Source organism: Cavia porcellus, unplaced genomic scaffold (assembly GCF_034190915.1).
Source record: "Cavia porcellus strain 051 isolate PalLab524CR breed Dunkin Hartley unplaced genomic scaffold, mCavPor4.1 scaffold_18, whole genome shotgun sequence".
NCBI lineage: Eukaryota > Metazoa > Chordata > Mammalia > Rodentia > Caviidae > Cavia > Cavia porcellus.
The window spans coordinates 63,930,831-63,957,877 of NW_026947501.1; the positions used below are offsets into that span (position 1 = coordinate 63,930,831).

Genomic DNA, 27,047 nt, shown 5'->3' on the forward strand with positions numbered 1-27,047 from the left:
ATAGACATGGAACAGAAAATACACCAATAAGGAAAAGCAGTTTGTCACTATGTTTCTTAAGGTGGGTGGTGAATATACTTTTCCTTTTCTCACAGCCAAAGGTAATTTTTCTGATAAAAAAGGTTTGAATTCATTTCAGAATTGTAAAAAAATACTCTTTTCCTGTTGCTGTTTCCATTTCCTTTTTCCAAGTTCCCTTTCTAGATTCTCTTCCACTTTTATAATTACCCAGTCTAGCAAGAGGAAAAACTGAGGTAATTAAGGCTGCAGTAATCAATATTCTTTCCAACACCCCCAAAAGTCTTTGAAATAACAATGAAATGTCCACCAGTAACAATGAATAAGCTTAGCTTTATCTTGCATTAGAGTTTTTAGGAGTTTTTTTCCTAGGCAAGGAGATAAACAGAAGGAATTCATAAGCTGTCAGTCTATTCCTGAGGAGTGGCTCCAAGACACACACCACTGGCCCTCTCAGCGTAACAGCAAGAAGAGCTAGACTCATAACAGAGCTCTGAAAACCTCAGCTGAGTGGTGGATAGAACAAAAAAGTGAAGTGTAACTGTGTGAGTTTGTAAGGGGAATTACCATTAACAAACATCACTGGTCACCATTTACAGCCTCTCACCTTCTCAAGCGTCTTAAACGGAAAGAATCAGAAAGACAAGGAAGTCTTGTACAAGCAAAATCCAGGAAAACAACTAATTGGTTCAATATCTGACCACTGTTATCAACTTAGCTGCCTAACACCGTGCTGTCAACACTGAATTCCAGAATTTGCAGGTTAAATCTTTATGAGAATTCCTGAGAATTCCAAATGGGCTTTACAGAATTAAAAATGTAGAAAGTTAAAAGCAATTCATAATTTTGAGTTTTGAGAAGTTCTAAACCAGAAACAACCTGCTAAGCTATTTCTGAATTCCTGATCCACTGAAACTGTAAAGTTAATATCTATCTCCTGTTGCTTTAAACTGCTAAGTTTCAGGGTAATTCATATGTAGCAGTAGATTACTCATTTTCTCTTTCCTCACGTTGATACAGTTTGCTAGATTTCTACATCAATATAAAGAACAATAAGAAATACTGTGCAAGGAAATGTAAAAATATTATTTTTTCACTTATAAACAGAACAGGCATATATGAAACAAGTATACTACATTGCTCCATTAACCATTAGTTGATAATAGGTGCTACTTAGTTCTTATTTTTCTGTTAAAACTGGTAAGACAAACAGGCAGGTTACAATTCATGTAAAATTGTTTTTAAAAAGTCACCTACCCTTAAGAGGATCATGCTCTGCTCTCATAATATCAATAAGGGAATTTTCCAAAGAGTGCATATTCAAACTGTCATACATTCTACTTCGATCCTGGAAGAAAAGAAAAAGACTTATGATCTATGCAATTTTCTTCAAAGTATGATTAAATACAGTACCTAAGTTCTTTTATATAGTAGAGCATCTGATTAATATGTTATTACTAGTCAACTTGTATTCCAAGGAAACACCACTAACTGAGGATCATAGGAACTACAATGTCTTTTCCCAGAGATCAATGTTTTCAATACATTTATCTCTAAAATACAGTATCAAAAATAATCTAATTTCATTGGAAATATTACTGCAATACAATATTTTATCATTCTCTATAAAGATTCTTGAAATGTTATACACAAAGCGTTTATGTTGTTTAATTTCTAAATTTTTCTCACATAACTAGAAAGATACTGGCATTTGGAACATATGTATCTAAGAGGAAAAAAATTAATTCCACAATCGCACCATACTTTAAACATCTATCAGACATTTTATGTTATCTGACTTAGTCATCTGAATTTATAACAATGAATGCATAAACATCTTACACATTAAAGATCAAAAATATGAGTACTAATATATCAAAACAATGAGTACTAATATCAGAACAAAGATTAATGCCTCAAATGTTTATACTCAAATCACTCTCCAAAATGTTCCTACACTGGTCTCTCTGTGTTGCAATCTTTCCTCCCCCAATTCTCCTCTTCTTAGTGAATGCGCTGTCAGCTCACAAGTTTCCTGCTTCACCAAATCTTGGAACTGTTTCTTCACATGGTCCAAAATCATGTATTCAGCCCCTTAACTTGCTTACTACAAAGAACTTGCTTCTTTATTGCCCATGAATTTATACTGCATTCTATTCAACACATACTCAATGTAGGTGAGAAAATATACATGCAGAGCTGCCACAGCAAGCTGTGGCCCCCACCCTCCAAACAGCCTGGCAAGCTTTTCCCACATAGGTCGGTGCCATTCCCCACTCATTTTGGGCATGAGTACACTTGCTTGCAAATTTAAATATGTGTGCAAGTCTGGGATGAGGGTAGTGTAGGCCATTTTAAACTCTTAGTAAGCGATTACCACTGAAAACAGAAAGGGAAGAATCAGAAAATTAAGTAGGAAAAGTCAATATAGAAATTAAAATGAAGTACTTCTTAACCTGGGACCATGGGCTTCAAGCAATACCATCAGTCCCTGGAATTATACTCGATTACTATTCAAGTGGATGCATGCATATTCCAGCCCCCTCCAGAAGAAAAGGTTTAAGTTTTTAAAAGGTTCGCAATCCAGAAGATTAAGAAACAACCAGTTCCTTAAAAGACTGAAAAAAGAAAACTTAAGTTTTTCTGAGAATATGCCCATTTATTTACCCCCCTGTGATGCTTACATTAGGATTGTAACCATTCTAAAGCTAAGATGCCTGAATCAGTGTTGTAGACTAAACAAGGTGCTGTCAAGGAATTAAAAAGGGTGAAAAGTAACACTGAATAATGGGAAGAATGCTGGACAGAGCTGGACACCCCTGCACTTCAACCATTCAGCAAGCTGAGACAAGAGGATCTCCACGAGTTTGAGGACATCCTGGACCATATAGTGAGTTAACACCAGCCTGAACTACATAGGGAGATCCTGTCACAAACAAAACAAAACAGCAACAGCGGCAGCAACAAGAATAGCAAACACACACACACACACACACACACACACACACACACACACACACACACATACACACACACGCACGCATAAGCACACGCACACACACAAGCTAGATAGCAGGCTCTTATTTCAATTTTATCACCAAGTAATTCTATTAGTTCTCCTGGATGATTTTTACTGTAAAACACTAGAAGAGTAACTTGCTATATTATAGTTCCTTGGTTCCAAACTTGAGCATGCTCCAGAATTATCCTAGTGGCTGGTGAACACAATTACCGAGACACATCACCAGAGTCTGATTCAGCAGACCTGGAGCGGTGCCCAAGAGCTGGTTGCGTCTCGTAAGTTCTCAGGTGACAGTGACACTGCTGGCCTACAGACCACACTGTGGATGACACTGAGTTTTGTGACGTGGTTAAGTCACTGATCCCCTTTAGGATCTGGTCTCACCTTCTAGAAAATAATCCTGTTAAGACTAGAGCATCACCCAAGCTACTTTAATAAAAATTATAGAAAGTCTGAAGGTACAGGAAAAATAAACCAAATAAAGATTGAATAGAAACAAGGATGGCTTTGCACAAAAATGACCTATCATTCTGGGAATCTGCAAATATTTCCATCTTCTGTGCACCTGCCACACTACATTGAACTAATTTGATTTTCCTGTCTCTCCCATTAAACTTTTAAGTTAATTTAGCTAGGGACCTAGCTCCCAAATGTCTATCACATAAGTACTACTTTATCTCTACCATAAAGTACTGTGTAAATTGAGTTCTAACAGGGCAAAGACTAAACTTTTAAAATGGTAATTATAAAGGACTATAAAGCTTCTCAAAATCCTCCAGAGAACAGAATGCCAAATGTTAACTAAGCTGAGACAAGCATTTGGATATTACTGTGCCCTTGGTATCAACTTCAAATTTCCAACCACCCACAAGATTGTTACATTGAAAGTTTCAAGATGTATTTAAATTAAATTACAAAGTCATGATAAAAACTGTTCACATTAAGTAAAATCAAAGCTCTCTGAAGATATGATATATATCATGTCAGTTCTAAGAGTGTATTATAAATGCTTAATAATACTTTATAGTCTATGCACCCTAAATTCTTGGAAATAATATGAAGGGCATGTATTACAGTTCAGACTGTCTTTTCAGGCTCATGATTGTGAAACAGAATTATCCTATGCCCCATCTTCAATCTATGACCTTAATTAACAGTAACTATTAGTATCACCCAAAAGATATTTCTCAAGGAACTTTCTTTTCCTGGGGGAGGGCAGGAGGTACCTTCCATTTTCAGAGTGAGGAGCATGACCATGTTCTACAGTGGAATAAAATGCCTGAAGTCATTTTATAGATATTGTCAATGCATCAGGGACAATATTCAAGCTATGAATGGGAAAAGTGTTAAGGAAATGAATGACCCAACAGACATCAGTAAGTACTGTACAATCTACTCAACAGCTGTCACTAAAAAAAAAACTTTAAATAACTGTGTCCAAATGAATATGGGGTGGCGATTTATAAGGTCCACTAGTTTTGCTCTTAGATCTTTGAATAGACCTACTTTAGAAGAACAGCAAAGCTATTGTAACTATTAGTTTAGTTATACCTTCTTAAGCAGCAGCTGCATCCCATGTGATTTTTAAAACAGCAAACCTAAAACATCCTAGAGCAAACAAATCACAGTATCTCAGAGTCACCTTTTGAATGTAATAAAACTTATGGGCTCATACCCAAATAATTCCATTAAGTAAATCTAGGGGATTGAATTTAGACTTTTAAAATCACGAAATAAATCTGGCTGTAAAGCAAGTATGCATTCTTCTGAAATAAGAATATTTGAAAAATCTGCATCCATGAGAACTGCCATTGGTTTAACAAGTAAATGGAAGTCCTTCAGCAATTTTCAAGGAAATGTGAACACATCAATGGTGATTTGTATTGTTATGGAACATCACAGCAATGCTTCCCACACTGATTTTGAGTATTACTAAAGAATTAACAACTGGAGAGGAATGTAAGGAAGTGTCCACTACTCCAGCATGCACACAAGAGCCCATTTCTTTTCTTTTCCATGTACAAGTTTGAAAAGGTCTTACATTCCTGAAGTTCACCTGGTCTAAGAAGCATAACTGATGCAATGCTTCACTAAATAAAAATACTGAACAGGCACTATCACAGCTTCTTTTCACGTCAGGCAACGTTATGTCCCACAGGCATCCTGCGCGCCATGCAGGGGTTCTGGGAGAGACTCCTGGTGGCTTGCCCCTGACTTGCTGTCAGGAGGTGAGGCCTAGCAGGAGGCACAGGTCACTGGGACCTGACCTGGAAGGATCTATATCCTCCCCAGCTCCAGCTTGTCCTCTCTGTATCCTGGCAGCTTGCCTCTGCCCTGGCTCTTGCACCATGCAAAGTCTGTGTTTAAGCCTGGAGTTCTGAAGCTAAGCCAAAGTAAACCTCACCTCCTGTACACTCTGCGTATCAAGTGTTGGGTACTGTGTCTCAGTGACAACACAGTGACTAGGACATATGAATTAAGACTCAAATGATATAACTGAGATATCAACAAACTGACTTATCATAATATTATAACAACTTGAATATTAAATATCAGCAGAAAATACCTTCAATTAATTCAAGGTAGTTGGTGTGACACAGAGCAGAAGTCTAGAACTGAATCTTTTGCTCTTCTCCCAATTAGGACAGGCCAGTGCACACACAGGCTTTACATGCTGTCATATAGTTGCTTTATGTTGCTTTGTTTAAAGTGAACTGCTGAGCACAGTTACAGCTTGTGTTTAGAGGTCCCTTCAAAGTCTCGTGGGATCATAGGTGGGCTTTCCAGAGGTGGCTGGATCCACAGTGTGAAACGCTGGGACTGACGCATGGTGCAAGATTAGGATCAAGGACACTAGGATTCAGGGTGTGAGTGCTCCCTGCCCTGTGTAGCCTGGGTAAAATATAAGACAGAGAAAGAGCTGTGGTAGCCCTTGCTTGTTTTATTACCTGCTGCCTCTCAAGCTGTTTCTCCTCGCAATGTCTGGCTGCCGGACCAGCCTGCCCTGGAGCCAGATGGTTATTATGGACTGAAACCTTTCCTCCTTAAACCTTGGGTATTGGGTATGTTGCCTCAGCAATCAGAGAAAACTAACTAAGACACATATATAAACTTGTAAATAACATTAATCTCGGTTAAAAGGATATATACTATGATTTAAAATATGGAAGTATCAATAATAAAAATACTGTAACCTGAACATCTATTTGAAAATTCTACTTTAAAGTAATTTAGAAATCATATTTTTGAGTATGAGTTCTTACACGAATAACTAGCTAATTACTGTTTTAAAGTAAATTCTCAGTCTAAAATTAACAAGAGGTGATTTTAAAGTCAGAAATGTGGATAGACTTACATTTGCTTTTTAAAAGTTTTAAATTTGACAATTTCTCATTAATTTTAAAGAAATGTCAGTGCATAAAATTTTACGTATAGCAAGTAAAATTAATCCATCAAACTATTTCTTTTCCATATATTGATTTCAGTTATATGTTCAGATCTTGGTACAGGTTAACACTTCAAGTATCCATATCCAGGCATAAGAACTAAAACTTCCCTTCTATAAATTACTTTGAGAAAAAAGGGTAAAGTTAAATGGGTCAAACACTGTATTTGTTAACAGAATCATGAAAGTATTAAAGTGTTGCATATGATGACAAAAGGTCAGAGTTAGAAATAATCTCAGATATTTGAGTGTTCATTTCCAAATTTCAATTTTAAGTTTAATATGTTTGTGATTGAACATTTTGAAATACTAATTCAGTCTGTAGCAGCTGCTGCTGTATTTTTAAGAACCTCAACTTCAAATACTTTAACCTTTTATGGAAAGATAGAAACAAAAAACAAATTTTGTATAAGAACCCTGAAGGAACTTAAAGGACCCAATGACATTACTTTTAAGCCTAACAGGAAGGTCACAGATTACTACTCCTGCTGCCTGACACCACTGCCTTAAAGCTTCCTTGCAAAAAAAAAACCCAAGCCCCTTATAGTCTTTAAAAAAAAAAAAAAAGAAAAGCCAGAGACACACGGCAAAACAGAGAAAGTATACAGCTAGCAAAAAGGCCTTAACATGACCTAGTTCAAGGTTCTCCTTTTAGAGATAAGGAAATTACGACCCAGAGGGATGAAAATTCATAAGCTGGTGTCATTCTGCCTAATAAAGATTTTGAGAGGAAGAAGAAGATGGAAGTTTCAGCCCTTCCCCTTGAGTTCAGTTCACTTTCCTCTACTATCTTCAACTTCACTGCATTGCACCTATGCCCAGGAGTCCACAGGACACGCTAGGATTCCAACAGTCTATCAAAAATGTATCTTTAAGCACCAAAATTCTTTATCCTCAAATAAATTTGCAGAAAACCACAGGTTGTGAATCTGGTCAAAGAGAGTAGCTTTGATTGACGTATAACTGGGAGGGAGGGCATTCCTGTCAGGTAGCTGTTCCTGAGCCCCATCTGAAAATTTCCTTTTTGTAATCTCTTGTTTTTATCTGCTTTCTAGCTATACTCCATCAACTAAACTTATTTCAGTAACATAACTGCTCAACATCTGGCCGCTGTCCCCAAGACCCAGACATACCCCACTGCTCAGATCAGCCAGGTCCTTTCCTCTCTAAAAATACTTGCCTTGCCACTTTGAAAATAATCACAATGATTTTCCTTTCCTAATATACAACCTCCTTGGTATTTAATTTGAACAATATAAAAGGGTTGCTATAAGTGAAAACATCACCAAGACAAGTTAGCTAGACCAGAGTGAAAAACAGAATAAAACAGCTTAATAGTTAACATATTAAGACGATAAAAATTGCCAATTACATGAGATAACTACTATTTCTAAGTGGAGATACTGGCATGACAACTTTGGCAAATAGGCAGGACCTGTCTAAAATAACTGCTAAGGGCTGATTATTGAAGTTAGGGCTAATCCTCTAAATCAGAATGTTCACAAATGTATTGTTAATCTGCTTACACAGTCTTTACTTTTAAAATCGTCCCTTGCTGTTAAATTGACTGAGAAAGAGCCTTAGCTCAGGATAACAGTTTCATTCACTTCACTCCCAGAATGTCAAGTCTGAACTCAATCACACTTGGCTTCTACAAGAAGACTCCTCTTAGGGAAGGACTGAGTTTTCTGTCCCGTAAGACTCCTCATCACCTGGCACCTAACACACATTCAAATTTTGTCTGCAGGAACATAGCATTCTGCCACAAGGCTCTTGAGGACAAGTAACTTGAAGACTGAAAGTGCAATAATAAAATGTAGAATAAATACTATACCCTTAATCTTTATAAAACTGAAATACTAAACCAAGACAGGGCTTTTGCAAAGATATATCTCAAGACAAACACAGGCACTTTCAAGAGAAAAACTTACTGGAAAGTTTTGCAAAACATGATCTTAAGTAAACAATGATTTTGTACCTAATTGCAAATCATTCTTAAAGGAGATAAAATCTGTTTAGTTTGACTGATGTTTAAAGTCAGGTGCTCTGGGGTGTATGAGTAATTCCTTTTTCCGAATACATTTATTATGCTATAGAAATAGAAAATGATTACAAATCATTTAAATTTAGAAATGACTATATCAAATAGTGTAAATCAGGCAATGTTTTAAAAATAAATTGCTCTAATGTCCACTGATATATGTTTAATACAATTGAATTATAAATGATAAATCCTACTCAAAATGTAAATACTAAGTTCCTACCCAAAATCCTGGAAAATACACGCTGTGCAGCCTACCTGGTCTATTCTGGAGGTTCCCGCTGCAGTGCACCAACTATCTTGGAGTGAATCTGAGCCCCAAGCTGGCAACTGCAAACTAGATCTCACCTTCAATAGCATAGAAGTTTTCATCAGAAATGAGCAGTTCTCCCCATACCAACCCCCCACCCCAAAAGGAAAGAAAAAAACAATCAAAGTTCTTCCTATCTTTAAATCTTGGCTTTATTCTCTAAAAGTTTTAGGGAACATAAATTTCACCTGAAATAGCCATAAGGGAACCTCAAAAAAATATTAAAAGGTACGGAAAAAAACTCTAATCGCTGTAAGTATTAAGCTACATTTGGACAAAAACCCTCATTGAATCAATGAAGACAAATTTGAGTTAGATATAAAAAAGCTTTAACATTTTAACATTACTGTGCCAAAATCCCAGCTGCAAACATATTCTAATGCACAGACAGCTGATTGTAAAAATACCTATGAGTATTACAGTTACATAATATTTTAGCTTAGCTATGTTATATAAAAAGCAAATTTTGGTGATGTGTTAGAGAGTCATAAAAGCAGACATTTTTAAGAAGCTGCTAATTAAGAGCTTCACTCTATATTTAAGAAACACAAAAGATTTCTCTATATTGTAGAAAACTTTTTTTTTTTTTTTGTCTTTTTCCTTTTTATCGGTACCGGGGATCGAACTCACGACTGCCTGCTTGTAAGGCAGGCGCTTATGCCGCTGAGCTAAATCTCCAGCCCCAGAAAGCTTGTTTTTAAAGCTTATTCTGCACTGCGTAGTATTTTCACATTCTCAGTTTCTTCCTGTGTATTCTGCCGTGTGATAATTAAAATATATACTTCAAAACTAGAACTATATTTTTTTAAAAAAATGTGTTAATTTTACTATACTACTAGCACCACCCAACTTTCTATTTTTAAAGGTTAACATCAGAAACAAAATCATCTACATACCATTCTTACCTGTAAGGGTAAGAGCGTATTACTATTGTTGTCTGTTCGGAACACATTATCTTCAATCCAAGACTTTGGAGTCAGTGATGGAGTAGAGCGAGTAAATTTCGGCGGTGCTATGACATTACCAGAAAAGGGTTTCTTCAGTGGCGATATCTGATTCATAGTTCCTGGAATCCCCATGTTTCCGGTTCTCCGGTGATCTCTGCCATGCATCGCCCCCCAGGACATGCTTCCCGTGCCCCAGCCACTGCTCTGATGGTTGCTCCAAGGGGACTGCTTCAGGAGAGGCTGGAGACAACACAGCTGTTTCAGTCAGAGGCTCTAACAAGTCTAGAATTCAAACTCGACTTTTACACCTGAGCTAAAAAGGTCATTGCCAATTAAAAACTGAAATACATAAAAGCAAAGAATATCTTAAGCAGCTTACAAACAGTCACTGGCTAGAGATTTCCTATCTGAGGTCACATTTACTTCATATTGGGCAAGCTTTCCTCTCCTCATCCGCTATAAATATATTTCACAGGCATAGAACCATGCAGTTACTTTTCTCCTACAAGAACTGCATGCACACATGAGAAAGACAAAGACATACAGATATCCTTTTAACATATTTTTAAAATAAATGTTTAAAAGTATAACATAATCTATATTGTAATCCAAATGCAATTATATTCTGTGTAGTCTTGTTTATTAAGTGATCTTTCTCAATTAAAATACTCCAGAGTTATATCTGTGAAAATTTTTAGATCTTTCTGAAAAGTTGTACTACTACAGTTTGTTGTATGAATTAAAGATGCCTTTTGAGATAGTGTAGTATAGGAAATATATCTTTTTTTTCATTCTTCATTCACTTTTTAAGATTATTTCATTCAAGTTTTAGTAGTTTCTTTTAAAATGTTTTTATTTAACTTATCCCTGAACAATTAAGCAATTATCCGATGTTTCCCATAGGTGGATCCACTGAGATACACGCCAATAAACTATGGACTTTAATAATCAAAATAAGTCTCCATTTAAGTCTCTTAAACGTCATTTTCAAAGGTAAATTATGTTTCGATCTAGAACCTGTGGCGTGAAAAGTTGTCATCAAAGAATGGAAAACCCAAATTCTACAGCAGCTTTTTCTTTTTTCAAAGAATAATAAATTGTTAGTAATTCTACTGCCAATAAGTTAACATGCTTAACAATTTTGTGCAAAGATTCAGCCAGTGGAAGGATGGCCCAAGTTGTCACTTAAAATCAATAAATATGATAGTCTAAAAATTAAACTTGCTTTTTACAAGATAGTTTTAATCTTTCTAAAAATTTCTCAAGTGCTCACATAATCATGAAAATACACTTTTAAACATAACTAAGGGGCCATGAACAAACCACTCCATGCATGAGCCTTACTTTCCTGATTAAAATGGCTCAACGCTCAAAGTTCTCTTCTAGTGATCTAAAATTCCATAAGAAAGCTGTGCCACCTCGCAGGGCCAATGGTGAGACCTATTTCTTGTCCAAAAGCAGATTGCAGTTCAATATGGATTATAGTACACATCTTCTGCTAATGTTCTATATCATGGCTTGAGTACAAAATTACCTCTAAATTTCCGTGGCAAATTTCCAGTCTTAAAAAAAGAAAAGAAAAACCCCAGGCAAAAAAAAACACAGTTGCACAAAATCATATAAATCCTGGTAAAGTAGAATATTATTTCAAAATTTCAGTTTTCATCCTCATAGGTCCTATTCTCTTTGCTCAGGGAGAAACCAGTGAAGAAAACAGTCAACAAAAACTGTTAACTGTTAGTTGAGTGAACTGAGCCAGGATTCACACTTTAAAAGGTTAACCCCTAAAAACCGGTCAACGGAAAAAGTTCCACGAGTTAAGTAAGCACCGGTTAAGGTCAAATTCCGTTTCTCTGTCAATTCTTAATCATGAAAATGGACTCAAACGGAATGATCACCACAATGAATGCTAACTTTATCTTTAAAAATAAGCTCTTTCAATGTCAATGGACCACTCAGAGGCCACCTCCGAAGACCTTACGGAGGATCTCTGAGAAGATCCGGAGTCAGAAAGGACTCGGTAAACCACAGACCCTGCACGCCCGACCGCGGTATCTCATGACAGGTCCGGGTTACAACACACAGCCCACCACTGACTTCCTCAACATGAAGGTCGCCCCAGGCTGCCGCAAAGTCCCCAAGGGAAAAACATTACCCCGGACCCTGGCGTCCTTTGGTTTTGAAACCCACGGGATGGCACCCAAACAGGAAAAAGCACAGAAAGCAAAGCGATCCCCACCCTGGGGGACTTCGACCTTAGCCGTGGACCGCACGACGCGCTCCCCGCCTGGGCGGCGGCGCAGGTGACCCGGCGGGCGTTGGGGCAACCCGAGCCGCGGCTCCCCACGAACGATGACGGAAGAAGCTTACAAGAGCCTCCCGGCCACCGGCGCCCTGCTTGGACCGCAGGAAGAGCCGGGTTCTGGGTTCCCCGCCGCCCGATTGCGCTCCGGGTCGGTCGTCGCCTGCGCGTCCCCGCGTCCCCGAGCAGGATCGGGTCGGGGACAGTGGCGTTCCCGCCCGCTCCCGCCCGTCCCGCAGCCACGTCTTCTCCCGCGGGTGCGCACCTGGTGGTGGTTGTACGAGTTCCGCTGCTGCAGGAAGGCGGCGGCCGCCTGGTGCTGCTGCTGCTGTTGCTGCTGCTGTTGCTGCTGCTGCTGCTGCTGGAGCTGCGGGCTGACGGGCGATCTCCGGCTCGGCGGCGGCTGCGGCGCGGCGGGCGGCGGGGGCTGAGGCGGCGGCAGACTCATGGCGGGAGGCGGCGGCGGGGGCACGGCGGGCGCGGCCGAGAAGGGGCCTCCGAAGCTGCCCCCGCCGCTGCCGCCGCCGCCACCCCCGCCGCCGCCCGCCGGGACGCTGAGCCCCGCGCAGCCGTGCGGCGACACGGGCGAGAAGCTCGGGAAGAAGGCCGGGGTCATGGACGACGGCAGCCCGGGGTAGAAGCCATTCTCCGAGTCGGGGCTGGGCGGCGGCATGGCGCTGAGCGGGCCGGCGGCGGCAGCGGCAGCGGCGGCGGCGGCACCCGGGGTGGCGGCGACCGAGGAGCCGGGCGGCGGTGGCTGCGGCTGGGGCGGCGGCGGCTGCGGCTGGGGAGCGGGCGGCGGCTGGGGAGCGGGCGGCGGCGGCGACGCGGGCTGCACCGACCACGGGGTGCCGAAGCCCGGCAGCGGCGGCGGCGGCGACGAGGGGCCGCCTCCCCCCGCGCCTCCGGGAGGCCCCCCGCCCCCGCCCCCGCCGCCCGCGCCGCCGCCGGGGTGCGGAAGGTCCGGGCTCTGCAGGCTGCTGAAGGCGCCCGCGCCGAGCGCCGCGCCGGGCAGCAGGGCGCCGGGGCTGCCGAGCAGAGGGTGGTTGGGGGACTCCATAGAGCCCGGCGCAGGGTTCACGGGCGGCGGCGGCGCGGGGGCCCAGCCCGCATCGGGGGGCTCGGAGGCGCTGCCCTCGCCCGCGGCTGGGGGCTGGCGAGCGCTGCCCGCGCCTCCGTGTTGGCGCCGCGGGGCTGCGGGTTGGAGCGGCGAGCGCTGCGGGCGCGGGACGCGGGGCGGCGGCGACGGCGCTGGGCTGGAGCGGCCCGGGTGCGGCGGCAGCGGCTCCGGAGGGTGGGGACGGTGGGGCGAGCTGGACGCGTCCCTCTTCTGGCTGCTCAGCTGCTGCTGCCGCCGCTTACTGAAGTCCTGCGGGGAGGAGGTGCGGCAGCAGCAGCAGGAGGCGGAGGAGGAGGAGGGGAGGTGCAGACTCGGTTTGAAGTCCTGGGAGGGGAGGAGGTGGGTCACACCCGCGTCCGCGCCGCCGCTGCCGCCGGGTTGGCGGCTAGTGAGTCTCCCCGCGGTCGCCGGCCACTGCCCTGTCGGTCCCCGCGGCAGCGCGTCCTGCACGGCCGGGCGACGAACGGGACGCGGGGAGGAAGAGGAAGCGGCAGCGGCGGCGGCGGCCGGGGGGGAGGCGGCCTCGGCCGGGCCGGTGACAGGCGGCGGCGAGCACGGGCCGCAGGGCGTGGCGGCAGGCGGCGGGGCGGTGCCGAGCGCGGACCGGCGGAGCGCGGCGGTGAGCGGCGCCCGGAGCCCAAGGTCCCGCCTGGGTCGGGCCGGCGGCCGCGCGAGGAGATGCGCGCCGCTCCCGGCCCGGCCGGGAAGGAGCCGGAGCTGGGGCGGCGCGGCCGTGGTGGACGGAGAGGGGAATTAGTGCGAGGGGGACACTGTAATAGAACCGGGCCACCCGTAGGGGGCCCAGCCGCCTTTCACGGCAGCCACCGGCGCCACCCGAGACCCGCTCGGGGGCTACCGCCACCCGTCGGCGCGGCCGCTTAAAAACCCCGGAACGTGCGTCAACGCCACCTCACAAACGTACCGCCCCCCGCGGCGCGTCCTGGCACGCGCGGGCGCGAGACCGCCCCGCCCCCTGCCCCGCCCCTTATTAACATGCGGCTCGGCTGGCGCGCGGGAGCGAACGGCGCGTCGCCGATGGGGGAGGTGAGGCCGCGCGGGCCCTGGGTGGCGCGCTCACAGGGCGGGCGCGCGCGCATGTGGGCACGAGCGGGCGGCCCCGACGGCTCCTGAGCAACGGCGTGGTGTTGGGGCGGGGTGGGCGGGGGTCGGCTGGGGTCGCAAGCGTCCCTTTCCTCGAGGCCCCGCCTCCTTCCTGTCACTCCGGGCCCGGGAGAGGCCTGGTCACAGGGTGGGCTTCCCGCGGCCGGCGGAGGAAACTGAGGCCCGGGAGCCCGATCGGCCCCTGTTGCTCTGCGCGCCCCTGCCACCCCGGGGTCGCGGCCAGGTCGCGGTGCTCGCTCCGCGCGCTCCCCCCCCCTCCGGTCGCCCTTCTGGACTCAGATCCGTGCGAGGCGCGCGGGCGCATCGTGCTGTCACCGACCTTCCCGCGGCCGCCGCCCCGAAGCGTCCCCTTGGGGTGCCCGTGAGACCGCGCGGCCGGTGCGCGGCGCTGCCACGGTCACGCCCGCGGCCCGGAACAAAGTCTGCGGCCGCGCGGCTCCCGCTCCCTTGGCAACCGCGCCGGCGCCGCGGGCGGGAGGGCGCGCGTCCCAGCGCTGCTGCTGTCACCCTGTCACCTGCGGCGGCGCGCGGGCACCCCGACACCCGCGTCCCTGCTTCCGCCCCCATGAGATCCCAAACGTTGCTGAAGCGTTATGAATTTTCAGGGGCGCAGGAGTTCTCGCATGACAGAGGAGGTTCTGACTCAGCAGCGGGCTTGCTGAGACTTGCAGACTGGAAAGGCAGAGAGCTGTCCTGGCTGGAACTCTCTCCGGGGAGCCCCGGGAGAGGAATGGGTCTTTCGTGCCTCCCTTCCCGCAGAAACATTTTGCATAGAGAAAAAAAATTGAAGGCGTAAAGAATAATAGTGATCTAGACTACACTACACGATAGGATAAGAACTTAATGTTTTGTCATTTTTACCGGTTTTATTGGTGCTTAGAAAAGTGAAACTACTGAAAGAATCTTAAACATAGACTCGTACCAGGTGTTATACAAGGTGATTCAGACTTGTCTGGTTTAGAAGTAGGCTGAGATAGCAATAATGTTGTACTTTAACATACCCTGTGCTGTAAGCGGGTGACGAATTGATGAGAATCCTCGTTCTTTACTCAATGTGATTTCCACTTCGAACAGAATGTAAATCAGAATAAGCAGCAGAAAGAGGACAGCATTGCAAGGGGAAAATGTTCCATGTATATTTATGTCTGATATCCTGTCTGAAAGTAAGTTTCGTGCTAGCTTTACAATAGGGAAAAAATACTTTTAAAAAAACCTTAATGATTCAGAAATGGGCTGGGTAAATAGAAAATTGGTTTGTGATAACTCTCAAAATCATTTTTAACAATCAGACAAAACATAGAGCTGGAGAAGTGGTTTTATTATTCCAAATTACAGTATCTACATAATAGCCTGAGCCTATTAAAATATATAAACGTCTATTTTTACAGCATCTACTGACACATTCTTACATATTATTCACTAATGTATTTTTCAGCGAAAGTCTTAAAAGTGGAGGCCTTTGTTTTCTAAGTGAAGTTTAGTTTGACTGAGGGGTCCAATAACTAATTTGAGAAAGTACAAGTCTTTCCTGAGTCATCTAACTTAGCTCAATGTTAGAAGAAACATGTTTGAAAGCTAATGGTCTCTTTTTGGGCTAACTTGAACTAAAAGATTTTTTAATTTGTTTTAAAGCTCTAGTTCTGGTTTCATTTTGAAGACTTACACATAAAAATTCAGTATTAAATAGTGAGCCAAACTTGATATTAAGTACATCAAATTTCTAACCCTAAAGTTACTTTTTGACACCTAAAACTTTTAAGTTGGTGAGTTTCTTGTCTTTGCAAATACTCAGAAAGTTTTCCTGTAGTGAGTGTGAGAAGACAGGAAATTGGAAGTGGTAATCTCCAGAGATTCCATACCAAGATCTTTTGTGTGTTTATTGTGATCTTTTAAGTGAAAATGTTGACTTTAGGTCTCATTTGCTAAGGACCCTGATATTTTTGATTCCATAGCTTAGTATCCATTTTACTACCACTGTCCTGGACAAGCATTTAAAGGACATTTTTGCTACCGCCCTGTACATTAAGCACTCAAACCCACACACACCCATGCAAATGAAGCAAAGCGTGTTATGTAATTGCTACTTTCAGGACAGGAAATAGATTTTGTTTTAAATTATTTTTTAAAGTTACTATGTAGAGTTCAAATCACTAAGTTCATTTTAAGGCCTGTGATTAGGTCATGAGGTAAATTTAAAACTCATCCTGTAAGACTACTCACACATTCTGCTCAGTCTTAAGATCTCCGGGGCACTCTGTCCTGTCCTCACTGTCAACCGCTGACCTGGCTGCTGATTTCCCAAGAGAACTGCCACAGTCTCTCTGCCTGTATGCCTGACACCTGGCACTGCCTCCTGCTGCCTGCTGATGCCCTGTCCCCCTCCTGTCTCCAAGGTGCATCGGATTCTACACCTCACCTTCTTAGGACTCGCTCCCATAGTTCACCCTCTCTCTCTTTTTGTCTTCACCTCTGTCCTAGGCAAACTTCCAGGCACACCAAATCCTACTTAACTAATTCTCACCCTCAAAAAACAAACCTTCAGTGTCGGCCTCCCTTACTCCTCAGCACCACCCGCGTTTTCGACTTGGACCTGCTTGCCCTGACAAGTGCCAGTTTAAATCCCCCCGTGAATGTCTCACAGAGACCTCCAATTCAAATCCAGCTGCCTCAGGAGTCCCCGCCCCTGTGACTTCCTTTTGTCATATTCTTCTGCAGGCACCTCATTTTTCCAGTCACTCTGGCCAGAGATCTTGGAGTCAGCTTGACTTCTGTCCTTGTTCCACATCCCAACTATCGGAACACGCTGCTCAGCCTACTTTTAACTTTAGACCTGGAATCATTCTCAACACCGGCAGCCTGGCCCAGAGTTCCACCATCTCTCCCCTGGTGAACCCATCTCTCTTCTAGTGTTGCCATCTCTGTCCTGGTGCCACCGTCTCTTCAGCTTCTGAGCTTCACCAGCTACAGTCTCCTCAGTGTCAGAGCTGCCTCCGTAAAGTGGCCCTACAGTCCCTTTGAAATGGAACCCACGTCTTGGCAGTTCCAGAATAAATGTCAGAATATTTAATAACCAAAGGGTTTTCCATGGTTCCCCACGCCACTTTCTTATTTCTCTTAACACACCAGGCTAAGTCAGCCTCAGGACCTTGGCCAGCCTTGCAATTCCGACTATTTATACTGTCCAGAATATTCGTTCTCAGAATACTAGCAGACACACTATTGTGGTTTTTTGAGCCCCCCTCTCTCTGCCTCTGTCTGTCTCTCTTTCTGCCCCTCCCCGCAAGGTCATTGTCTCAGGAATAGCCTTACTGATCCCCATAGCAAAATGGTAGCCTCCCCTCCCCGACTCCAGCCTCCCTGTTCCTGGGCTGTGTGATGTTTCAACACCTGACACATTTTTTACTAAAATTGTTTATTCGCCTTCCTTATTAGACTCCAAGTCAGTGAGGGAAGGTGCATTCTCTCTTTTGTCCTCTCTTTCTTTCTCTGGATCAATACATGGTGCATACGCATGCACATGCGCGCATGAAGCAGGGGTTGAATTGATGAAAAGCATAGTAGGAATAGTAGCTACAAGTAGCTAGCGGTATTACAAAAGTCTTTGTTAATGACTTGTTTGCTGGCAGGAGCTACCCACAGACCACACTTATCTCATACCCAGGATTCACGGGAAACCTAGATAAATCCAGGAACTATTAGGATAAGTGAGCAAAGACAAACAGATAAGATATGTCAGCCTTTCACACTGGGGCACACTGGAGACTCTGAGGGGGTTGCCTGTCTCAGGAGGCTGCAGTCAGGACTCTGAACTCTGGGAACTGAGATACAGAGGGAAGAGACCAAGGCACAGGGCTCACCGCAGGAGCTTGTGCAAAGAGAGGGTCCAGATGAGCTTGTCGAAACAGTTCAGGGTGCAGAACAGCGGGTCCCCCACTCCATGCCTTGCTTCTAAGCTTCTGGCATCTTGGTGTTACAAAGACTGTAAACATGAATGACCCTATTGAGTAGGATAGGTTCAAAGTCTTTCGATGAGATCTATCTAGTCCTGGTTTTGGGTTGGGAAGGGAGAAAGAAGAATTAATATTTGTATGTACCGTGCCTACCTTAGGGTGCTGGATCGATGTCACCCCTTGGAGTAGCACCCCTTAATTATACCTGGTTTTCCCTGCTTGTGAAGCCATCTTTACAATCCCTCCTCTCACATATTTCTCCTTGACTCTCTCTTACCTATCACGTTCCTTAGGTTTATATTCTTGGTCTTCTCTCTCACTACATGGTCTTTCCAGGTGATACTATCCACTACCAGGTTAAAATGTCATCAGTGTGCTAATATTTTCCAAACTCATCTGTCTAGCCCTGAGGTCAGAATTGCATTTTCAGCTGCCTACTAAGCTGTGACCAGGGCTCCCCTGACGAGTTGATCCAGTGTGTGTCCATACCTGCGTGCACATCTTCCTCTAACCTGCTGCTCCTCTTTTGCTCCTAATTGAGGCTGGTGTCATTTCACAACCAGTTCCTCAAGGTGGAAACGTGAGTCATCCTCTTCCTCGTTCTCTCATTCGCCAAAATCCTTGGCCACCATACTCTGTGGATTCTACTGCAGAAATGTTGCTCCCATATGATCTTTTAGTCCAGCTCTGATATTCTTGCCTTAGCTTTGTGTTTTTACCCTGTCCTGCTCATATCCTCTTAGTGAACCCCCAACCCATTTCTCTTCTCAGTTTATTCCCTTTAATGTTTGATCTCCTGAACTATATTTGGCTGTACCGTCCATGTCAATGCCCACCTGCCTGGCTCTCCAAGTACCAAGTCTGAACGGGCTGGCAGTCAGAACCCTTTGCAATGTGTGTACAACTTGCCTCTTTCCCTTCTACTCTGGCCACAGCCCATTCTGCCTGACCTTTTTTAACTCAATTTTGTTGCCTCACAACTTTACTTTAGACTTGATGTTTCTGCTGCTCGAGTGCCCCGTCTCTCTTTTCACAGCCAAGTTTTTCTTACCTTTCAGGACCTAGTTCTGATGCCCTTGTCCTTCTTACCCCCTCAGACCTGAGAGTTGTGGCCTCTATTCTTGTGACAGCACCATGATTATTTTTTATTATAACAGGTATCACATGGACAATAATTATCTCTGCACTGCCCTTGCCTGCTCCAGTACCTGACACATAAGTGCCTAATAAGTACTTGCTTCTTAGTAATAACAGTGTATGGTATATGAGAAGAAGCCAAGGAAAGGAATAAAGGAAGGAGAGAAAGAGGAAAGAAGGAAAGAAAATGTTTCAAAACATGCTTACAAAGAGATGTGCCATTTTGTGGAGAATTGTTTGTTATTGTTATTACTATTATTACTATTCTGGGTCTCGAACCCAGGCCTTCACAGTAAACTGCATTCCCAGCCCTTTTGGAGAAACATGCTAGGTTTGACCTTGTAATCCTCCTCCCTCGGCCTCAGAGAGTTCTGGGATTACAGGTGTACACCACCACACTCAGCTGGAGATTTGTAGCAGTACTGATGTATGTTTGCCTGAGAAAAAAATGTGAACAGGCCATGAAAACAAAAACCAGATCTCATTCCCCTTGCCAATATTTTCTCCAACACTGTCAAACTAGACACGCCATTCTGGCTGTCCCAAACTGCAGTGTCATTATTAGGCCACCCAATGAATGAATTCATTGGTGAAGGAGAACATATAGAAGCCTTCTCTTAGGAGAAGGCGTAATCCCCAAACACAACAGGAGATGTTTGCAGGCAGTGGCACTCTTTGTAGAGCCTGGAGACTTGTCATCCAGCCTCAGTGACTGAGTTTTCCATCTCTGCAGACCTTTTTGGGGTGCCCCTGGGACGCTTAACTACATGGGCTCACTGCTCTTACTGCGCAGCTTCCCTTTAAGGCCTGCTCAGCTCAGTGAGACTATCAATTTTTGTAAGTAGCAGCTGTGGCTTTTCTATTCCTTTGTTTTCCTAGTTCTTAGTGATTCATGTATGTGTCCAGAAAATATTTGCTGAGTACCTAGTATAAGGCCAACATCATAGTAGGTACAGGGTGTACCATCAGGAACATATCAGGAAACACATTATCCTGTTCCGAATCACAGAGGTGGCAAAGAAATGTCTCTGATACCAGGTAACTCCCAGAGCCAGAAACTGATTTTCTACATTGAAACTGACCTACTCAATTGAAATCAGGCAATCTGCAGCGTTGTCTTGTTGGGCTGGTCATGGGTGGAACCCTGAAGATTGCAGAATATTGAGGTAAGGCCAATTCAGAGGAAGGCAGGAGGAGTTACCAAAACCCTGTGTACTAGTAGCTTGAAATGGGATTTCCATTTATTATACTCTAGTGGTGTATTTTGTGTGTAAACATGAAGCAGATAATAGAGCTGTTTTATAGTTAGCTCAGAAACAAAGTAATTTGTTTCAGGTAGTTTACATAGACTATGTCTAGCACCCCTGACCACATTTGTTAGTCTCTTTCTCCACTATTAGGGCCCTGGGCTCCCACTAGAGGCAGAGATGTTAAGGAGTCAACGGATCAGTAACTACCAGGGCAAAACACAGCCATGTGGCAGGCCCTTAGAAATAGTGGTTAGGGGTGTATCCTAGGATTGAAGCTCAGAATGTTTTAAATTCTGCTCACCATAGCACTGCCTTCAACAGTTAAGTTACAGAATCACCATAGTAGATGAATGGTTAAAGAGAATGTGTGTGTGTGTGTGTGTGTGTGTGTGTGTGTATATATATATATATATATATATATATATATATATATATTTAAACATCTATTAAAATGAATAGCAATTGGCAGTGGGCAGTGGTGACCTTAGAACATTCATTTTCAAAATATACATCCCATAGCAACTCAGAGATAGTCTTCAAATGTGCTTACATATCGTTTTCCTATCATATCAGAACGACTTCTGGCAGTGTATATTAGATATATTGGGTTTTTTTCTCTTCCCACATTCTGGAAAGCTAACTCCTTGAATGGGTAAATTATTCTGTGCAGAGAAAAGTAAAGATGCATTTGACTAAATACTAAATATTTAGACTTTATGTAGATAGAGGGTATCGCATCTATAGAATTTGTTTTTAGCATTTTTAGAATCTCAGAAGATTAAAGGGTTTAAATGTTTATTTTAGGAGTCATGAATGTTCAGTTCAAGAGAAAAAAGTCATGAAGAGCTGGGGATATAGCTCAGTGGCGCCTGCCTGGCAAGTGAGGGATCATGAATTTGGTGGTGCCCCTCACCACCAAAAAATATCGTGCAGCCCATATAGGAGCAGGCATTGTGACCAGGGCTTCATACACAGACTGATTAAAGACAGTGGAGGGAAAACACACCAAGGAAAGGTGAAGGCTTCCTTTCTGGGTCCTTTTCGGTCACTTCTGTGGACTTTTTACATGGCATTCTGGAGGGGATGGCAGGAGTTTACAAAGCTATTGAACTACCTGCTTCTTTTTGATGGGAGAGTCCTGGGAGTTGAACCCAGGGCGCTCACCTTGAAGTGTATCATTAGCTCATTTTTGAAAGGGTTTTGCCCCAGACGGGACACTGTAGCTGGTAAAGCCTGGCAAGTGGAACCAAGAGGTTCCACCTTGAGGTCATATCCCCCCCCCCCACCCTAGGCAATTCCCCTGTGGTGCGAAATGAATACCAATGGGCTACCTGTGCATCACTAATGCCCCTTAGGCACCACCCCAAACCTAAGCTACGTGTATGCCCCCACACCACGTGTCTGGCGGAGAGAATGCCAGACCCCAGAGGGTGGGGGGGGGTGTGTCTCTCGCCACATTCTTAAAATAAAGGTCACTTTTATTTCATATTTCTTTCCAGCCGCGCCAAAACCCTATCAGATGGTTCCCTTCCACGCCGAAAAATTCTATCAATTTTATCTTTTTTTCTATTTTAAGATAGTCTCCCTAAGTCATTGTATTGTTCAGGACGGACTCGAATTTGTGATCCTCATGCCTCAGCCTCCCAAGAGTGCTGGGATTCCAGATCTGTGCTAGCAGCCCCAGATCCAAATTAATTTATAAGTGGAAATCATTGTTCTAAATGGGAAGAATATGATTTATGACAACAAGAAAAAACATAAAACTCAATAGAAAAGAATTATAGCAAACTTGTAAGGAAAATGAAAATTTAAAAGATTTTCATACCGATTTAATTGTATATAAGGAGATACTAATGCTTTTAGGCCCACAGTTAATCCATATTTATTTTACATCAGGAGGAGTGGTGTGGTGGGTAAGATCAGGTTGTGGAGACTTGGCTTTCAGTTCAGGTCCCTCTGTTACTATGCAACCTTGGCAGTAAGGCCTTAGGAACCTCAGTAGCATCACCTGTGCAGTGGGGATTGCAGTGAGGATGATTAGCAATATTGTAAGTGGAGCCTTCTATAGTGTTGGACAGAACATAAATGTTTAAATAGACAAACATCCTGAGCTGCCATCTAATTTATAGCTTCAGGTAAAGAGTAGACCAGAAAGTCAGCTGGAAAAACATGGCAGAATCTTGAGGATTGAGTAACAAAGTAAAAAAAGTAGCAACATACAAATGTATGGCACTGATGGTAGCAAAAATACCTGTTTGCCAGTAACAGAAAAATAAATAAAAATAGGAAATTCACTTCCTCCTGCATCTAAAAGGGAAGAACAAAATCCTGAAAGTTAAATGTTAAACCGATTCAGTCACTACTTAATCTCCCTGAAGAAAAACAGTGATGTAAGTAGGGCAAACTCCAGTTTTAAGAACAGTGCCAAATTCCATTACCAGTTCTGTTACTGGTGGGTGAAGTGTGCTAATCTGGGCAGGTTAACCATTCTCCACCTGTTTTGTGGAGGCACACAGTGCTGTTAAAGCGCTGCCTTCAAACTAAGACACAAGACCACCGAAGTCTGTCAAAAATATAAATACCAGATACAAAGGTGAACTGTGTAGAATTATCCAGAAGATTTTAGTAGCCTTATTTAAAAAAATAAAAGTTAACTTTAGAAGTATATTTTAAACATAAAATATAACTGTAAAATATTACATAGTCGTATTGATATAAAAGTTTTGACTGCTTTTTTGCATCAATGTCGTTTTTTGTGATTTTCCCTGTTAATATTGTGTATTACATTGTTTGAACTTCAGTTTCTAAACTAGGGATAAATTCCACTTGATCATGCTGTATAACTTTTTATACATATTGCTATATTTTGGAACATATTACATGTGTGATGTATGATACATGTCAGTACTGGGGTGTAACCCAAGAGACACATTACCACTGAGCTGCTTTGTTAGACCTTTACATTTTTTATTTCGAGACAGAGTCTTGCTACATTACCCTACCTGGTTTCCACTTGCAATCATCCTGACTTAGCTGGAATTATAAGAGTGCTGTTGAAGATACACCTACAGTCGTATTGCTTACTGATGGTGATACTTCTGAGAGATGTGTTGGTATATGATTGTGCCATTGGGAAGTTTCATAGTTGTGTAGTCGTCATGGTGTGTACTTACACAAACTAAAAATGACTATAATTCCATGATGTGATGTAATCTCATGGAACCACCATCATATATGTAATCCATTATTGATCTAATGTACTAAAGAAACATTTGACTCTGTAATCGTAAGGAATATTAATCTGGAGTTTCTTTCTGGAGATGTTTTGTCTGGTTTTCTATCAGAGTAAATAATATTAGTCTTATAGTTTGAGTAAAAATATGACCTTTCCTATTACAATTTTTTCTAAAATGTGTGTAAGATTTAAGTGATATGTAGAATTCACCAGGAAACCCATCTGGATCAGAGGTCTTTTCCACAAAAAGATTTTGAATTGCTAATTCCATTACTATACCTGATGCAAGTTTTATTTTTAATTTCTTCTGTTTTCAATTCCAATTTTTTGTGTTTAGGAATTTGTCCGTTTCATAAAAGTCATCTGCATTGCTTGCATACAATTATTTATAACATTCACTTATAATCTGTGTAATTTCTTTGAGGTCTATACAGAGGTTTCCTGTTTTCTTCCTGGTTTTAGTAATTTAAGTATTTTTTTCTGTTCAGTCTAGCTAATGGTCCATCAATTTTGGTGATTTGAAAAAAACTAACTTGGTTTCATTTATTTTTTAGTAGTATTTCTATTCCCTCTTTCATTTAATTTTGCTCTAATTCTTACTGTGTTCTTCCTTTGGCTTGCCTTAGTTTTGGTTTATTCTTCGCTTACGATTTTATTAAAACAGAAGGCTAGATCATTAATTTGAGACTTCTCTTCTTTTATATGTAAACATTGCAGCCATTAATTCTTCTCTGGTCATGCTTTAGCTACATCTCATATGTTTTATTTATTTATTTTTGGTACAAAGAACCTAACTTGGGACCTTGCACTTGCTAGACAGGCACTGTGCACCTGAGCTATGCCCCCAGCCCACATCTCATAAGTTTTGATGTATGGTTTTTATTAATCTCAAATTATTTTGTCATGTGCCTTGTAACTTCTTTTTTTAACCATTTAAAATTATTATCATTATCTTTTTTTTTTTTTTTTCTGTCTTTTTCGGTACCAGGGATCGAACTCACGACTGCCTGCTTGCAAGGCAGGCACTTATGCCACTGAGCTAAATCCCCAGCCCCTATTATCGTTATCTTAATACATGTTAATTTTGCATGGTGATGGGGATTATTTTAAGTAGTCAGTTTCAATCCCTTCCCCTTTCACTTTCCTGTCCCTGCTCTCTTGTTCCCTTCCTATCTTTCCTATCTACTTCCTGGTTTCCTGTTTTCTCTCTTTTATTTTGTGTCTGTCTGTCTGTGGTTTTTAGTTTTCTTTTATAGTAAAAAATATGTAAAGTTTAACTTTCTGCTTTGTCACATACTTGTGAATTTCTCAAATTTCCACCTGTTCTGGTGAAATAATTCTACTTTAGTCAAAGAAAATAATTTTATTTTATTTCAAAGCTTTTTAAATTTGTTGAGGTTTGTTTTAACGTATGCTGTAATGGAGAAATTTCTCTGTATACTTGAAAATAACGTGGGTTTTACTGTTACTGATCAGAGTGTTCTAGAGATATGTTACAGCCATTTGGTTTATACTGTTGTTTGAGTTTTCAAGTTCCTTCTGGATCTTCTCCTGAATTGTTTTATCCATTACTGAAATTGGATTCTTCATGTCTTCAAATACTATGGTTGCATGTCTGTTTCTTCTTAAATTAGGCTGTCAAGGCTCTGTTGATAGGTGCATTTATGTTCATAACTGTTTTGTCCTCTAAATGAATTAATCTGTTGTTTCATGACTTTTTTTTTGGTTTCCATTGACAAATTTTGACCAAAACACTCTTGTCTGATACTAGTAGAATATCTTGGGCTCTCTTTTGGATACACTTTTATATAGTATTCAGTTTTCTCTCTGTTTATTTTCACCTTACTTGTACCTTTGAGTCTTATGTGTGCCTTGTAGATTGCAAATAATTAAATCATCTTTGCTCCATCTGCCACTCTCTACTTTTAAATGGAGAAAGATACACATTTTATTAGAGAATAACATGGTTATTATTTCATAAACTGGACATTATTTCTTTTTCACAGATTAATTAATGAGAATAAGCCTACTAGCATATTAGCTTATCCTTTTATAATTAGTAAAATGAGTATTTGTATTAGATGTGTATTATTTTAATTTTGACTGTCTTTCAGTATTCATTTTGTAATGTATTTCTCAATGTTTTTATACTTTTTCTTGTAATACATATTGACAACATTTATGTGAATGGAAAAATAAATTTTCTGGAAGAATATGAAATTCGCTTATCATCTTGTCAATTAGATATGTGGTGTCTGTTTTCCATACATTGATATAAATATGAAGTGCCACAGTTTTTATTTCATATATGTGTATAAAATCTAGAGATAAAATGAAATTCTTATTTGAGTTCAAAGAAAAAAGGAAGATTTAAAATTTCCAAATTAAAGATGTTTTCATTCTTTTTATATAATTATGGATATCACATTGTTAGAATATTCAGATTTTGATACACTTATATAAAATAGTAACAATATTTGTGACAATTTTACACACGTTATATATCATTTTATATATATATATATATATATATATATATATATATCCACTGCAACAGTTTCTACTTTTTTAGATGCCTTAAATTGTACATTTATGGGTTGGGGATTTAGCTCAGTGGCATAAGCGCCTGTCTTGCAAGCATGCAATTGTGAGTTCAATCCCCAGTCCGATTAAAAAAAAAAAAAAAGGTAAATTTTTAAACATTTAAAAGTGTTCAAATAAACATTGTTATTAAAATCATTAAAATGTTCAAAATTTCTTTAGGTAATTCTTAAAAGAACTGGAAGATTAGACAGTAAAGATATTCAACTTTATAATAACAAGCTGCCATATTTAACTACTGTTTTGTCATCTTAATGAATTAATCTGTTCCAAGAACCAATCATACCTCCATTGTAGAATGCATGCATGGATTAAATACCTTGAATGGTATCATAAAAATCTACATATTTGCTATGTAAAGGAAGGATCACTATGGAGCCAGATTTTTCCCTGAGTTAGGTAACTATCACTTGGTAGGCAGAGACCTGTTCCAGATAGAATAGGAAAAGATGAAAGAAGAGTAGCTATGATACCTACAGTATCAGCTGGAGAAGACAGGCTTGCGTAGCTAATCTTTGTCAGATTTTTGTCTTTGTCAAGTCTCACA

At 42.1% G+C, this 27,047-nt stretch overlaps 1 protein-coding gene across 1 annotated transcript in view; it reads right to left on the reverse strand.

Moving 5' to 3' along the window:
* Window positions 1-14,762, reverse strand: part of Cpeb2 (cytoplasmic polyadenylation element binding protein 2) — a 58,767-nt gene extending 44,005 nt beyond the window's left edge. The window contains exons 1-4 of the mRNA XM_063230152.1: window positions 14,647-14,762; window positions 9,733-10,023; window positions 8,785-8,874; window positions 1,276-1,366 (exon numbers count right to left, since the gene is read on the reverse strand). Coding sequence (XP_063086222.1) covers window positions 1,276-1,366; window positions 8,785-8,874; window positions 9,733-9,963 — 412 coding nt within the window. The 5' untranslated portion in view covers window positions 9,964-10,023; window positions 14,647-14,762. The remainder of the gene's footprint in view (window positions 1-1,275; window positions 1,367-8,784; window positions 8,875-9,732; window positions 10,024-14,646) is intronic.
* Window positions 14,763-27,047: the final 12,285 nt, after the last annotated feature.